Here is a 15,071-nt window from a genome sequence, read left to right on the forward strand (position 1 = left end):
AAACTACTCTTCTTTTCAAACTCCCCTTAAACACTGACATAGTGGATCCTCAAACTTGTCTCAGTTTCTGTCTCTAAGAATCTCACAATTCTATCACAAAGTTTCTCACATGATATATCAGACTTTTCTTTAAAATGGTCAACCTTTTCCCACCTCTTTAAGTGCTTAGTAACCCACCCCAGAAGTTCAATCAGATGCTTAAAAATCTTGCATTTCCTGACTACATTTGTTCATGACTAATTCATACAATCCTGTGTTATCTGCTACGCCGTTCTTCTCTGGTTTTGGTCAAGAGTTACTCTCTACTTCACTGATGAAGTAAAACAAATAATTCTGATTTTAACAGTACAAACCAAACAACATTGACATATATTTCATTCAAAGTTGAAGTATGTGTATATCCAAAGGTCAAGACAAATTGCAAGGTCCATTACTTCTGCAGTTTTAGGCATACAGTCTCATTATCACCATCGCACAGAAGTAAAATAAACAACATGAACATTTTTAATATTTAATGCAACATCAGGTAAGAAAAGAAGAAACAAAAATCTCCTTCTAAAAGTCAAGACCCTTGGTTTAAAAACCATAAAGGATTGTTGAATGGACTCCCTAAGGACAACATATGCAAATCTAGAATCCTGGGACTGTCTGACCATAAATATATCTAGAGTAATTTTCATAGAAGTATAGAGAGCTTTCCAGATCTCCTTTATGAAAAGATCAGTTCCCATCATGGAAGAAATTTAAATAGATCCCAGTAGCCTCTAGCCTCACTGCTTACTAACTGGAGACTACTTGGAGTTCTATTATCCTAGATTTAGAGTTATTAACTCTAGAGGGGGGAAAAAGAGGACCTGTGCTAAATTATCTTTTACAAGAAAAAATATAGCACAAATAAGTTATGTTAATGAAGGTCAATCTGTTACAACTACCTAATAAAGTTAAAATTTTACGGGAACATGTCAACATGGTGTTGTCACCGTTCTGGAAGGTCAGACCGCCAGGGACTAGCAACCTCCCCACGCTAAGGCCACTGCCATCACAGACACCAATATGGTTATGTAGAAAATGGTAAAATGGCATTTAATAAGGCACAGCAGCTCCTTATATACATGTATCTATCATCTTCTACGCCCCTAAGCACGTGTCATTAATCAGCCTCAGAGCAGGGGAGGCCCTGTCGTGTAACGTCTCGATGTCCCAGCCACACCTACTACAACAACATGGTTTACATCTATAACCACACAAGATTATTAATTACATATGGCCTAGTCTTTTGTATAATAAGAACAGTTTCCCTGTTGACTTTATTTGATGCTCAAAAGTAATTCTTAACAATGCAGGTAGATATAACCTTAGTGAAAATCATAGTTTCTATAAAGACCTTTGCTTTATTAGATTTGTTTTAACTGTCTTCACTGAAACAGATGAAGAGAAAAATCAGAGCTATGGAGCAAGTTGTATATGACATACCTTCACATGCCAAACAAAACCCCTCAAATCACTCTAACAACTTCACCAAACCTTCTTCCTAATCAAGCATTCAAGTATTCCACAGGATAAAGACAAATGCAGATACACATTTTCACAAAAACAAATAACTTTATTAATAAACAAAACAAAACAAAAACCTTCCTGATGACAGAGAAATTGGAAAGAAATTCAGTGGTGCATAACTTCTGCCTACCTTTTTCTCCAACAAACGGCAAGGACCATGTAAAAACATCCATAAAATTTGGTAGCCAGTAAGGATGAGGAGAACAATTGAACTGACGAATATTCATCACATTGTTTTCATATTTTAAAACAGCAGCTAAAATAAAATTCAGACATTTTGGAAAGAATGTTTAAAACTTATGAAGTGCTACAAATGTAAAGTCACAGGTTTGTTTCAGTTCTATTTTATATTACAAACAAAATAATCCCAGGGATAACTCTAGTTGTTTTTGTTTTTTTTTTTTGCAGTATTTAAATGATAGATATCTAATGGAGAAATCTGGATTGTATTTTATTGAAAGTACTGCAGTTTAATGTACCATTACATGTCAGTTTATGTCTGTGCTATCCTATTAAAAGTCCATAACAAATAATGATTTCAAAAGTTCCTGAAAAGGGGTCAGCAACTTAAACAAAATCTGAACTCAGAATATCCAGATTCAGATTCTACTCTTGCTGTGAGTCTTCCCACACTATGACCCTGTGTTCTGAGTCCTTGTTGTAGAGTACAATAAAACCACCACTGAAATTCAGAGTGAAGAGGAAACACAGAGAAACAGTAAAAACATAGAAGCATTCCAGGGCTAAATAAGCCTTGACTGCACATTTCCCTATTTAAGCTTGCACGACTCTGGGAATAGCTGATGGGAAAAAGGATTCCTGCTACTTCTCCTTTCCTTTACTCCTTTATTTTTGATAAAAGTAATAGCAGCTCACCTTTCCCTCTATAATCACCCACAGAAGGGGTATGAGTTTGGGTAGATGAGAGTTTTTCAGAAACAGATGGGAGAAAATTCAACGTATTGAACAGGCAAGAGATGTTGGATTCATCCAGGTGAATTTTTAGTATCTCCAGATAAGGGACTCAACAACCCCTCTGTGCAGTATGTACCAGTGCTCTGTCACCCTCCAAGTAAAAAAGTTTTTTCCCAATTTTGGATGGAACTTCCTGTTTTCCACTTTATGCCTGCTGCCCCTCATCCTGTTACTGGGCACCACCAAAAAGAGCCTGGTCTCATTCACTTTACACCTGCCCTTTATGTATTTACAAGCATTGATAAGATCCCCTCTCATAGAGACTGAGCAACCCCAGGCCTTTCCTCATAAGGGAGATGTTCCAGCCTCTCATAGTCTCTGTGGGCCTCCACTGGACTCTCAGTAGAAACTGTCTTTCTTGAACTGAGGAGCCCAGAACTGGACACAGAACTCCAGATGTGGCCTCACCATGGCAAAATAGAGAAGGAAAACCTTCCCTGACCTACTGCCCACACTCATTTTAATCACTCCAAAATAACACTTGCCTTCTTGTCCGCAAGTGTACACTGGTGACTCATGGTTAACCCCTGTCCACCAGGACACGTAGGTCCTTCTCTGCAGAGCTCCTTTCCAGCAAGTCCATGCCCTACTTATACAGATCCAGGTAGTTATTCCTCCCCAGATGCAATATTGTACACCTGCCCTTGATGAACCACATTCGATTCCTCTCCACCCAACTCTCTACCCTGTCCAGGTCTCGCTGAAGGCAGCACAGCCTTCTGGTGCGTCAGTCACTTATCGCAGCTCTGTATCATCAGCAGACTTGCTGAAGGTGCACTCTATCCCTTCATCCAGGTCACTGATGAGTATATCATATGTGCTCCTTCATCACTTAACTTTTATTCAGGACTTTTTGGTCCTTTATCAACTAGCAGCATTTTTTTGATATTTGATTACTTATTTAGTAAGACATTTTAACAGCACTTTAATTTTATGATTGCGTAGTTATTAATTACAAGTTCTTACCTTTATTATTGTAGACATCCAGGTAATTAGGTGCTGAAAAAATTGTTATTAATGATGGAAACCCTGTAGTTTGACTTTTCCTGTACATTCTATAACTGTAAAACCAAACAGATTATTTTACATCTTACAGCAGTAAGCAATTATCTTTTATTTTACATTGTGAATTATTTCTTGAAGGGACATACTCACCCCGCATCTTGTGCTTCGTGTGCTCTAATGATTGACAACAAATTATTATTTTGCAAAAATTCACAAACTGCTGGATAGCTGTGAAGTGAAAACAATTGTGAGTAAAAAAAATCCTCTAAAAATATGCAGGAAGACTTAGTATTAAAATATTAAGTAGATCCTAGCATACTCTCACCTATAAAAGTATGAGCATCCTCTGACTGTATTGTGACTGAAGTGCTCCGGTGACCCTTCATTTCCAAAATCTTCCGATGGATCTGACCACAGTAAGTCACACATCGGTCCAAATGCTGGAGGTTCTTTGAATCTGTCTAACTGTTTGAGAAGAAGCAAGAGCACAAAGACTCTCTGAATATTAAATAATTAAGTCCTACACGTTTTTTAGTCTACATATCCATCAATACCAATCATTTACAGAATAAAATCCAACCATGTCAAAGATAAATAGGTTTTTGCATTTTTTTTTCTCTCCTTGTCATGAAATAAAGCAGAGGCATGCCAAAAGAACCAAACCTGTTAAGAGCAATAAGGTTTATTAGTTGTAAGAAGAGATGAGATACATTGCAGACTGATGGATATGTGTAATATAAAGTCAAGTTACAGGCAAGGAACAAGATGGTCGTTTTTCATGCACATGCTGTATCTACCAATCTGGAGACACTACCAGGAATTAGCCAGGAAGAGGAACAGTACAGAACACAGGAATGATAAAAGAAAAATATGAATAATTAGCACTGGCTATAATAAACTAAATACATCATCCAAAAAAAATCCAAACCCCAAACCAAATCCCTGAAATAGTCATCTCCACAGTGGACCATTCAACAGTGAAGAGATGACTAGCTCAGCCATCCAGGTCTTCTCTCATATAGGCTCTATTTCTCAACTACAGCCCTAGGGTAATGAGCCATGTGCATTTTGGGAAGGTCTTTTTGTTTGCTTTTCTTTTTTTCTAGCTGCTTCTTAAAAGATTTCCGCTTAGAAACACTTGCTTTAGCAGCCTATAACATTGCTGGTAACCACAGTGAAAAGGGCCACTGATAAGGACAGCATAATTTCTTAATGTAAAAGGAAAATACCCTGTTTAAGTGAAAACATTCAACGAATCTCTGATGTCCCAGAAATGAAATCAGTTTTCCCAGATTCAATGTCAAGTTTATTTGATCTTTATGTAGCTGGAGTTTGTTCACAAGATGATTTTATCCAAGAAATGTAGGAACAGTTCTTTGATGGACAGTGCATTTATCTCACTTTACCTCCCAGACCAAAGAAGATGACTTTGATGGTACTAGAGAACACTTAACTCTTCATGACAGGTTCGAAGGGAGGTTTGGTGAGCACCTGGTGAATTTGAGTCTAACGGTCCATAGGAATCCATTCAAATATGGAACCAGCAGTAGTGCCAAGCTCTCTCATGCCCTGGAAAATCAGAGCTCCCGAGGCTGCCACCTGTAACATAAGTGGAAAGGTCCAGATCTTTACAAACTCCTGCCAGATAATGGCAAGGCAGGTATTAACTGAAGTTGTTGGAATTTATTCAATATTAAAAATCCAGTGGTCTAACGTTTCCCACACTGGATGATAAACCCAGCACTGAATATTCCTTTCAGATTGAAGAAATCAGTCCATCAACATCTGCAAGTACCTGAATTTCTGTAGATTAAACCATCAAGTTTCTAAACCTCCAGCAATAATTTGGGTCTAGAAAGTAACAGAAGCATTCAAATAAGGAAGTTTCATTGTTTCTCAATTGATGTTTCCTGCAACATAGAAGGCTGAAAGTCTAGAAAGCATTTCTAAGAAATTTTCTTGAGTTAGTCTTCAAGAATTTTGCTTATTACTTTGGCCAAATGGATAGAAGACAACATTACAAATGAAAAGGTTTTGCTGCTGCAAGCAACACAATTCTTCCACACTTGTTTCTCACAGCATTTGGAACAATAATGTAGACATTTCTTGAAGTGAGGAAGTCAGCTTGTAAAAAAAAATAATATACTTACACACACATCAAATCAGCGTATCCTTGACTAGACAATCTACCAAGTGGCACATTTCTTAAGACATTTCAAAATTTAAGGGAATGTCACTTCTATTCAATCCAGATTGTGTATATTAAATCAGCAAAACTAGCTTAAGGTTTTCTCTAAGTGGTGACAGTGATAAAATTAATGAAGGACAAGTCAACTCAAAACAAGCATTAACGAATAACCATTTCCAAGCACGCTGTGACCATGACAAAGAAGAATCTCAATACAAATTAGGTTAATATATTTCTAATTTCTAAGAAAGATTGAAGGAACTGAGAATTGAGAAAAACTTTTTCAAGAATGAGAATCACTGTGGCTTGTGTTAAAAAAGAAATGGGTATCATATTTTTTAATGGACCATAAGATTATTAAATCTAATTTATTTCTAGGTACTGAGAAGTCAGGGCTGCTGCACTGAAGTGTACCATACCTCCACACAGATGAGAAAATTAAGGAGTAGCAAAACCTTGGGGGTAGATTAAGGAACGGCAAATTAAAACTACTATAACTCTGAAGAAAAAGACCTTCATAAAAGTTCTATATACTCGAAGACACAGACATCAATTTTAATTAACCTGTCCTAATTTTCCTGAGAACTACTGAATAGTAATACTCTAAAAAACACATGAAGGTCAGAGAAGCACAGCAGTCAGATAATACTAAAGAAAAGGAAAATTCAGCATACCACAGAAAGGAAGTAACGGATTATAAAGAGATCCCTAGAAGCGCCCTATATATTTCAAGGCTCTTTACTGATCAAGCCTTAGTCCACTGAGAACTCAATAAAAGAATGATCATCTGCTGTAAATCAGGAAAAAATAAAATCTCTGCCTCTCTTCTTTAAGAGGTAGTATAATTTTAATCCAGACGTTTCCATATCAATCACTAGGCTTACAATCAAGATTCATAGAATATTGTTTCAGCAGAAGTCCTGGCAGTGTAAATCAATAAAGCAGCACCTCTAAATTGGTGGTCGTATCTGAAAGAAACACTCTATCAACACAACCGTAACATCAGTGTGAATGAAGTTCAGAGGACAAAAATTAGATCATTACAAGTTTCACAAACTTTCATTTCCCAGAAATAAGAAGTGCTTGCAGCTTGATGGTTAGGCTTTACTGTCATGGCTACTATGACATCTGTCCTCTACTAGAAATGAGTATACCAGAAAAGTAATTATTTTGTTCATGTAGTTAAATCACTTTCCTGAAGGTCAATAATGCAAACAGAAGAGTTCATCCAGCAAAATCTGCATCTACACAGAATTTTTCTTTATTTCTGGGTAACACCTATACTGCTGAAGGCTGTGATTTCCCTTCACATTCTGGACAATGATGCCTACCAATTTGCAGAGGAGAACCATCTCCTTAATAAGAAGTTCTGCTCATAAACCAGAAGGCTCACAATAGTATACAATTGTCCTGATGTTTACAAAAGTTGCTTCGCACACCACATTTGTATCACAAGTGCATGCTATTTTCCTGGATATAAAAAGAGCGTTTTACATCACCTATTCAATTTAAATAGACATACATATCACTGTATGCCAAGCTCTAATGCAGCTATTGAAGCTGCTGCCAACCCATGAATACTGACTTCTCCAAAAGCTACCAGAAGATTCTTTAAAAAACAAACAAAAAAGGCCCAAAGAACATTTCTAATAACAGTCTTACATTTATAAATGTGGTTCTCATCAGAAGCAATATTCAATACAGATTTTCACATATGTATATAAGCACACAAGCTTATAACTCATCCTAATGTAGCCTTGAGCATTATAAAAGCAAATGTAAAGGCCAGCATAACAGAATGACTTTTTAATTACATCTACTTGACACTTTGAAACCTGATTAGCTCTAAGACTGAAACTAAAAGAAAAATAAATTGCAATCCTGTATAACAGTTTTCCCAAACTGTTTCCTTTGTGCTGCTTTCCAGAAACCTCAGACCATGTTTCTTTTCATTTGTAATGCAGTAAGAGCTAAGGCCTCGTTGGAATGGCACAGTTTACTTGCCGTTCCTTCTCACTTCTTTTCAAAATAAATAAATAAATGGTGAATTTAAAAGTGAGATACAACTGGACAACAGCCTCTAATTCTGAGGAGAGGGAGAAGTATAAACAAAGAATGAAGTAACATAGGTAATTCTAAGAAACAATATATAATAAAAGATACAAAGGAGGATATCAATATTTACAAATACTAGTACAAAGCAAAATTAGGGACATACTTTTTCCATCTCTGATACTTTGATCTTTTTTGAAACAGGTGCCCACATACCTTGTTCCACATGAACACAAGCTTCTTTTTTTTCTTTTTTCCTCCCATCCTCACCTATAATCCCAAAGTTTTCTTAGAAGCAACTATTTCTATTTTACGCTGCTATCAGCTACTCTTCAGCTGTCACTAATTAGAACAGGAATAGTTACGATTTCCAAACACATCAAGCAGAATACAGGGGATATATGTTCATACCTCTCACTGAAGAAAGAAACAGGAAGGAACAGAAAAACACCGATCCAAAATTACAAGTTTCTTAACACTCAGATTCTGTTTCGTCTTTCAGCTTTTGAAAATTCCAGTGGGGTAACAAAACACTCTAATACTACAACAGCACTCTTATCTGTACACTTTAAGTAGAAGAGAAGTAATAATAGACAAGATGCCCAGCTGCACTGATAAAATGATTAATATCAGCTACAACTAATTAAACAATTTCTAGAAAATAACTGAAGCACCAATCTATATTTGCCATCTCAGCTTCAAAAATAGTACTTATGTTCCATTCAAGTCTACAAAAAGGCTGTTATCAACTGCTGGAAGCTTACACTTTCATTCAGCAATCTGAAACCTGATTCCAAACTTACATGCTTCTGAAACCTTTCAAAAGAGGTTTATAAACATTTCCACATATTCCGAAAATACTTCAACAATTTCAGTTTATAACTTTCACACTTGGCTAATGAGAGCACTTCTTCCTTAAGATCTGTAACTCAGTTTGTACGTAACATCTTCTAGGAGTACCATGAAATTGTTGATAATTATTTTTAATAGTTGTTTCACAATTCATTTTAACCTAAGTTCATTATGAACATATAACTTCTTACATTGCCATAAAACTCAACCAATTCTATACCAAGCGTAGCAATTAGATTTCCTGCTAAAGAATACTCCATATTCAACTCGATATTTTCTTTAATCATAGCTTCCATTTCTTGTACCGAAATTCCCATTAAGTACAAGAACTACAAATTCCCATCAACTGGATGAAACATTACATGTAACAGAATGTTGTGCACTGTAATCTGAATCTGGAAACACATTTCAAAGGGTTCTGCTTTTACAGTTCTAAAAAACACTTTTGTGACCATCATGCAACCAAACAGTCTCTTTTTTTCCTCTATATTTTCACAAATGCAAATTATTATTAAAAATAGAATTTCCTTTATTACATTTTTAAAGAAATTCCAATCGGAGGGAAAAAATCATCTTACATAAATGCATTAGTTATACCAAAGCCACTGTACGACAGACCTTGCTCTAAATACCTAACAACTAGAGCATCCACAAATGTTCTAAAACTAATGTTACTACTACACAAAAAACACTAAGTATTATTTTCTCTTTTTTGCATCTTTAATGAAGAAGGTACAACTTTCTTATTTTTCTTAGTCTAGAGAAAAAGTACTAACTGAGCCAGGACAGATATTGCCTTCTAAGACCAAGTAGTACTGGCATATTTTGGCAAAGGCTCTCAACAATACAAACAATAAAGATTTAAAAGCAGTGAGACCTTTACTGAAGGAATGTGCACCTTAAGTTACATAAGATAACTTGTCTATAAAGCCTTTCCTAAGAGAAAAAAATGTATGTTTACGGTCTCTTCAGAAGCTTCTGTTTCCAGTAGAACTAATTTGGTATAACCTGTTCCTCCAAGGATTTCAGATACTAGCTAAGATATGACTAGACATACACAAAGAATTTTGGAAGACACAAAATACACTTAAGCAGCTGACTCAGTGCAAGAGAACACTCTTTCCTCCCATCTCTCATCTCCACTCCCTTGCCTCCCCCTCGCCCAAGGTAAGACACTAGCAGGAATGACCTAAGGAAGGCAGTGATTCTGCTCAATTATAGTTATTTCTAGTCTCCTAATTTCCCATTGAATAACTGAAACATTGAAAATAAGACCTAACAATAAAACAAAGCTTACAACAAAGCTACAGTCTGCACTTTTTCAACACTGGGAAGCATTCTACAGCTGTTAAACAAATGCCAACCAAATCTGTCATTTTAAATAGCAGCCCAGCTTTCTAGTAGACATAGCTTCATACTTTCTCTAAAAACAGAAAAAAAAATCACGTGTTCAAGAGAGTAAAAAAAATTTTTTTGAAGAAATATTATAACTGAAATCTGAAACTTGATTCACCAAATGATTTCAAGACTACAATTCACTTCTATTCCTGAAAGCTATGAGAACTTCAGTTCTCATCTAGTAAAAAATAAAAGCTCTATTTAGATTGGATATGAAGCTCTTATACATACTACATGTCTTAGGAAACTCCAAGAGTTTTTCAGGTGTTTGTGTGTGGATTCTAACAGTCCCAGCTGTCCACACTGAGATGTATAAGAAAAAATGCTCTAGATGGGCCAAGCAGGAGCATACATAAAAATCCTTGATCTCAACTTCAGATCCTGATTTACATTTCCAAGATGGACAAGAACAGAAAATATACTGACAACTTCACAAACGTGAATTTGTTTATCATCACACAAATACCGGTACTTCCACTCATTTTCAAATACGCAAAATACTCACTCTCCTAATGTCATCTAGTGTATTAATTTCTGGTGAAAGTCCACCATGAACACAAAGAAACTGTTGATTTAGGAGAGCAGCAAGAGGGAGGCAATCAAAAGCTTCCATACAAGCATCATAGACTCTTTCAGAGTATTTTATTTTACCTGCAGGAAAGAAAATACAAATTATTAAGGATTCTGTGTTCCACAGAAAATGTAATCTAGTGGCTCGTAAATGTAAGAGTGAAACTGAGAAATTAAATACTCAAAAACATACTATAACAAATACTGTTGAGTTTAAATGAATGCTTCCAAAGACGATGAGAGCAAGCATATTTTTAAGAAATTCTCTTCCAGAACTAACAACTTTGTTTCACTTCTTATGTTTTTTTTTAAGCGTGGAGAAACTATTTTCATTTAAAATAAATAGACAAAAATCACATAAATATGAGAACTGCTCCAAAAGTAATGCCTCCTATTTTATTATGTTGACCAGTGATGTCAGAGGTGGATGTTTTGAGAGCAGTAGAGGGTGAAACTTCCTGCCAATGTTCTGTTACATTTCATTGTGATGTGACAGATGGCAGCAGAGGGGCAGTCTGACAAAGCAGTATTGAACATGGAAGTACATATGACACAAAGCTGAGTAACTAACTCCTCCATATGGAAAAAATGGCACCCACTGATGCTCATCAACACTTGCACAACATTTATGGAGACTAAATAGTGGATGTGAGCACAGTGAGGCAGTGGTGGTGCCCTTCAGCAGCGGTGACAGTGGGCCAACTCCACTGCTGCAGATGTTTACAAGTGACATCTTCATTGCTGACAAAAAACACACAGCTAATGGAGATTAATATGTTCAAAAACAATGTTTTGTACCTGGGAATTTGCTCTATCAAACAGCGTTACTGTGATACTTTTCATTCACATTGAAATGCTAAGAAGTGACTACATGTCATATCACACAACTTCTACCTTCACTGAAGAGTTTTATCAGAGCAAGTGTTCCATTTATTAGTGGATCAGTACTAATACAGACTTCCAAAAGCAGGAGCAGCTTACATCATCAAAAGAGTAATCTTAGTAATATAGTTAAAATCAATTCCCAAATGGAAATTATTTAGCAGCAGGGTATTTTCTTGTAAGCTTCACAACTTTGGACAGCAACTTACTCCACACTCCTGATTATAGCCAAGAAAGCAAAATAACTTCCTTCCCACTAGGATTTCAAAAACAGGATTGATGCACTGAAGTCTACTCCATAATATATCTTTACAAACAACAGTCTTCTCCACTGCCAGCACTTCTCCACTTAACAGCAAGCAGTTTTACAGAAGTTAGCTGGGTTTGCAAAAGTTTGCAGGACTTTCATTATACTGTATATTTCATATTGTATCAATATTGTATATTTCATATCAATATTGTATATTTCATATACAAACATCTCTCAAGCAAAATGAGAGACCAGAAATCATTAGGCTGGAAGAAACCTACTCTTATAGTCTTAGACAGTACTTACATTCTTGTTTAAAGGTAAAATACTCTGTTAGGTGTCTGCATTCATGGTTGCCTCTCAAGAGAAATAATGTGCTTGGATAGAGAATTTTCAGGACCCATAAATACAGCACACACTGTTGGAAAACAAAGATATTCAATAAATTACATTTAAAAACCTGTTACTACTCTGACACCTTCAGTAAGAATGCCAGAAATTTCAAACATAAATACAGCTCATTGTGCCATTACAAAAATACAGTGCTACTTCTCCTGATGCAATACATCAGTTTTGGACCAGAGTTACACAACTTGTTCAGTTTCATCTAGTCAATGCATGTCTCTGTGCACAGAACCTGATTTCGTAAGAAGGAAAACAGACATACGTTAGCGGAAATCAAAACAAAATCCACAAAAAATCTGTTTAATTTAAAGACATCTGTATTGCTTTATGGTGTTTTTAGATTAAGAATGGTCAAAGAATTTATTGTTTTTCCCTCCGTAAATGGGAAAGCTGCTTGTTTATTCATTGCTCAAGCAGTAAATTCAAGGTAGTATAGTAAATTTCCATATATAATCATTACTGCAACATCAGGAGCAAAGAGAGTTGGGACAGAGCTGCAGAACATGCAAAGCTTCTGAAACTTAGAGCATGTTACCATCCAGCACTCCTAAACACCCAAAGTATATTTCTTAATCTTCAAATCTAATTTTTGAATTTTTAACTAAGCAAAGAAAAAGTTAAATCCCAATAGTTCTGAACCACCTTGAAGTCATCTGCAAGTTACTACTATTTTTTTCCAATCAGTACAGGAACCCTGAAGCTATCATTCTTCAAAGTTATTTTGCGTAGTAAGGTAAGTGCATGAAGGAAGAAGGAAAACAAAGGAAACAGACTGAGAAAAACATCAAGGACTTCTACTAAGAAGTTCAGCTAAACTAATTATCGATTTTTTTATCTTAGTAGAAATATAGAAATTAATAATTTTTCTATGTTTTTGTATCTGCAAAATATCTTGAGGTCTTGCAAGTTCCCCAGACTCTTTAAATCTACTTCCCAGCAAACCATATTCAGTTTGTGACATATCTGCTTATCATCAGATGAATACGTGAATTCATTTGGCAAACTCTGTAACTGAAACGTTTTAGTTAATTCAGTTTGTACGAAAAAATTATAGGCACTGGCAATCTTAAAGATTTGCAACAGACAAGTGTAAAAGCAGTGCCTTTCTTTCAATAAACAAGTACTATAGTTAGCAAAATCGCTGAGATTTTAAGCATGCTATCTATTAAGTCCCAAAAGAACATTTGTTGTACTGTGCATATGCAAATACATGTATATTTGCTGTGCAAATATATGTATTTTTTATTATTATAGAAAACTGTGACACTAGTTTGTGTAAGTCCTATTATTTCAGTATAGAAAAGATATAGTGTATACTTATGGGAAGAACTCCATCTTGATCCCAGTGGTCTGCTTTATGCAAATACAGTATAGCTTGCAGTGAACTTTCCCATTAGAATTGACTGCATTTGTTTAATTGAAAATGGTTTACTGCTGAAGTATCAATGCAGTTAAAAATGTTTTAGGATAGACCAATTAAAGAATTTATTAGAGAAAAATCAATTTTCAGTCTTTGCACTTTTAAGGAATCTATATCTTCACTGTCCGTAAAAAGACAGATCAAAATTATGTTACACTTCCAGTCACTAAGAGAAACTTTGACGTAACCATATATAAGCTCTCTCAAATTCCACCCAGAAGGGAATTAAGGATTAGCAACAATAATTTATCTATTTTTTTTTAATTTAATTTTTAAGTAAAATGCTGGAAGCAAAGGGCTGAACTTATGAACATACTATTTTTTCCTTTCTCAACAGGATGCACAGCACAGACCCACTCCAAGTACTTACAGTGCACACTTCAACTTCATTCAGATAATCTGCCACATTCCTTAGTGCTGTTCTAACAGCTACTTCGAGCAAAAAAGACACAGATTATCTCAGTGAAGAGAAGCACATGAAAAACTAGCCATGAAGACTAAAAGAATATGCATACAGCACACATATGTTGGAATGTTTCCTTATAAATGACTTTCTGAGGCAGTCATTCTTGCTACATGTCCTGCTTGTCTACTGTCCCTGAAAACTCCAAAATGCATGTCATTCATGGTATATATACATGCCCACACAAATATTATTAGAACACATAATTTTGATACAAAGCCTCATACACCAAATATTGCTATTCCAAATGGTACACCACTCTATTATAGATTTGGTATCTATGAAGAGATCCCAAGCTGGCTCAAACAGAGTAGTTAATCAAAAAACCATACATCTGGAACTGATATATCTTTGATGTATAACATATTCTATAAACATGCTGAAAATTGAAAAATTATTTGCATTTAGAATACCTGAAAAATGAATAGCAGACACACACATCATCCTTAGGGAATATCTGTAATCGCCCTCAGAATTTCAGTAAAGAAAAATATCAGTAATTATTAAATAACATTATATGAATAAAAGGAGTCTGCTTTGTACAGATAGACATTTCAACGCATTGAGAGAAGGACTTCTCAGTCACAACTCACCTGTTCTCCAAAAACTTACAAATGCACCTTAAAGCATACTTCCAGGGAAGCAACATTATACATAATAAAGCTACAGAATTGCACTGTCATAAAACCTAATTGCAGAAAGAGAAGGAAAAATGAGTAAGTCTGGTGATTTCAACAGGACAGTCCAAATCGCTGGTCAATATCCTCCTGTAAGTAGGCCTTTGTAATAGGAGAAAGCATAGCAAGGAAGAACACATTCACATGTTAAAGCAGACCTAAAATGTCATTTGCAAGTCTCCATGAAAGTGTGCTTATAGAAAAATTTAGGATAAACAGATTAATATATTCAGTTACCTCTATACTAAAATAACCTCTGTCTACATAGTCACCGAGGAAGAGGTATCTTGTGTTAGCAGGTGATCCTCCCACTTCAAACAGCTTCATTAGATCAAAGAACTGGCCATGAATATCACCACACACTGCAAGCAAAAATT

General features: G+C 35.6%; 1 protein-coding gene across 5 annotated transcripts in view; it reads right to left on the bottom strand.

Moving 5' to 3' along the window:
• PPP3CB (protein phosphatase 3 catalytic subunit beta) overlaps positions 1–15,071 on the bottom strand; it is a 45,033-nt gene that overhangs the window by 15,041 nt on the left and 14,921 nt on the right. For all 5 annotated transcript variants that reach the window (XM_065746813.1, XM_065746809.1, XM_065746808.1 and 2 more), the window contains exons 3-9: positions 14,932–15,056; positions 12,036–12,147; positions 10,533–10,678; positions 3,863–4,002; positions 3,688–3,765; positions 3,499–3,593; positions 1,688–1,813 (exon numbers count right to left, since the gene is read on the bottom strand). In XM_065746813.1, coding sequence (XP_065602885.1) covers positions 1,688–1,813; positions 3,499–3,593; positions 3,688–3,765; positions 3,863–4,002; positions 10,533–10,678; positions 12,036–12,147; positions 14,932–15,056 — 822 coding nt within the window. The remainder of the gene's footprint in view (positions 1–1,687; positions 1,814–3,498; positions 3,594–3,687; positions 3,766–3,862; positions 4,003–10,532; positions 10,679–12,035; positions 12,148–14,931; positions 15,057–15,071) is intronic.

The sequence above is a fragment of the Cyrtonyx montezumae genome, unplaced genomic scaffold, assembly GCF_038088225.1.
Source record: "Cyrtonyx montezumae isolate F1298 unplaced genomic scaffold, pur_monq_1.0 scaffold_4, whole genome shotgun sequence".
Lineage (NCBI taxonomy): Eukaryota > Metazoa > Chordata > Aves > Galliformes > Odontophoridae > Cyrtonyx > Cyrtonyx montezumae.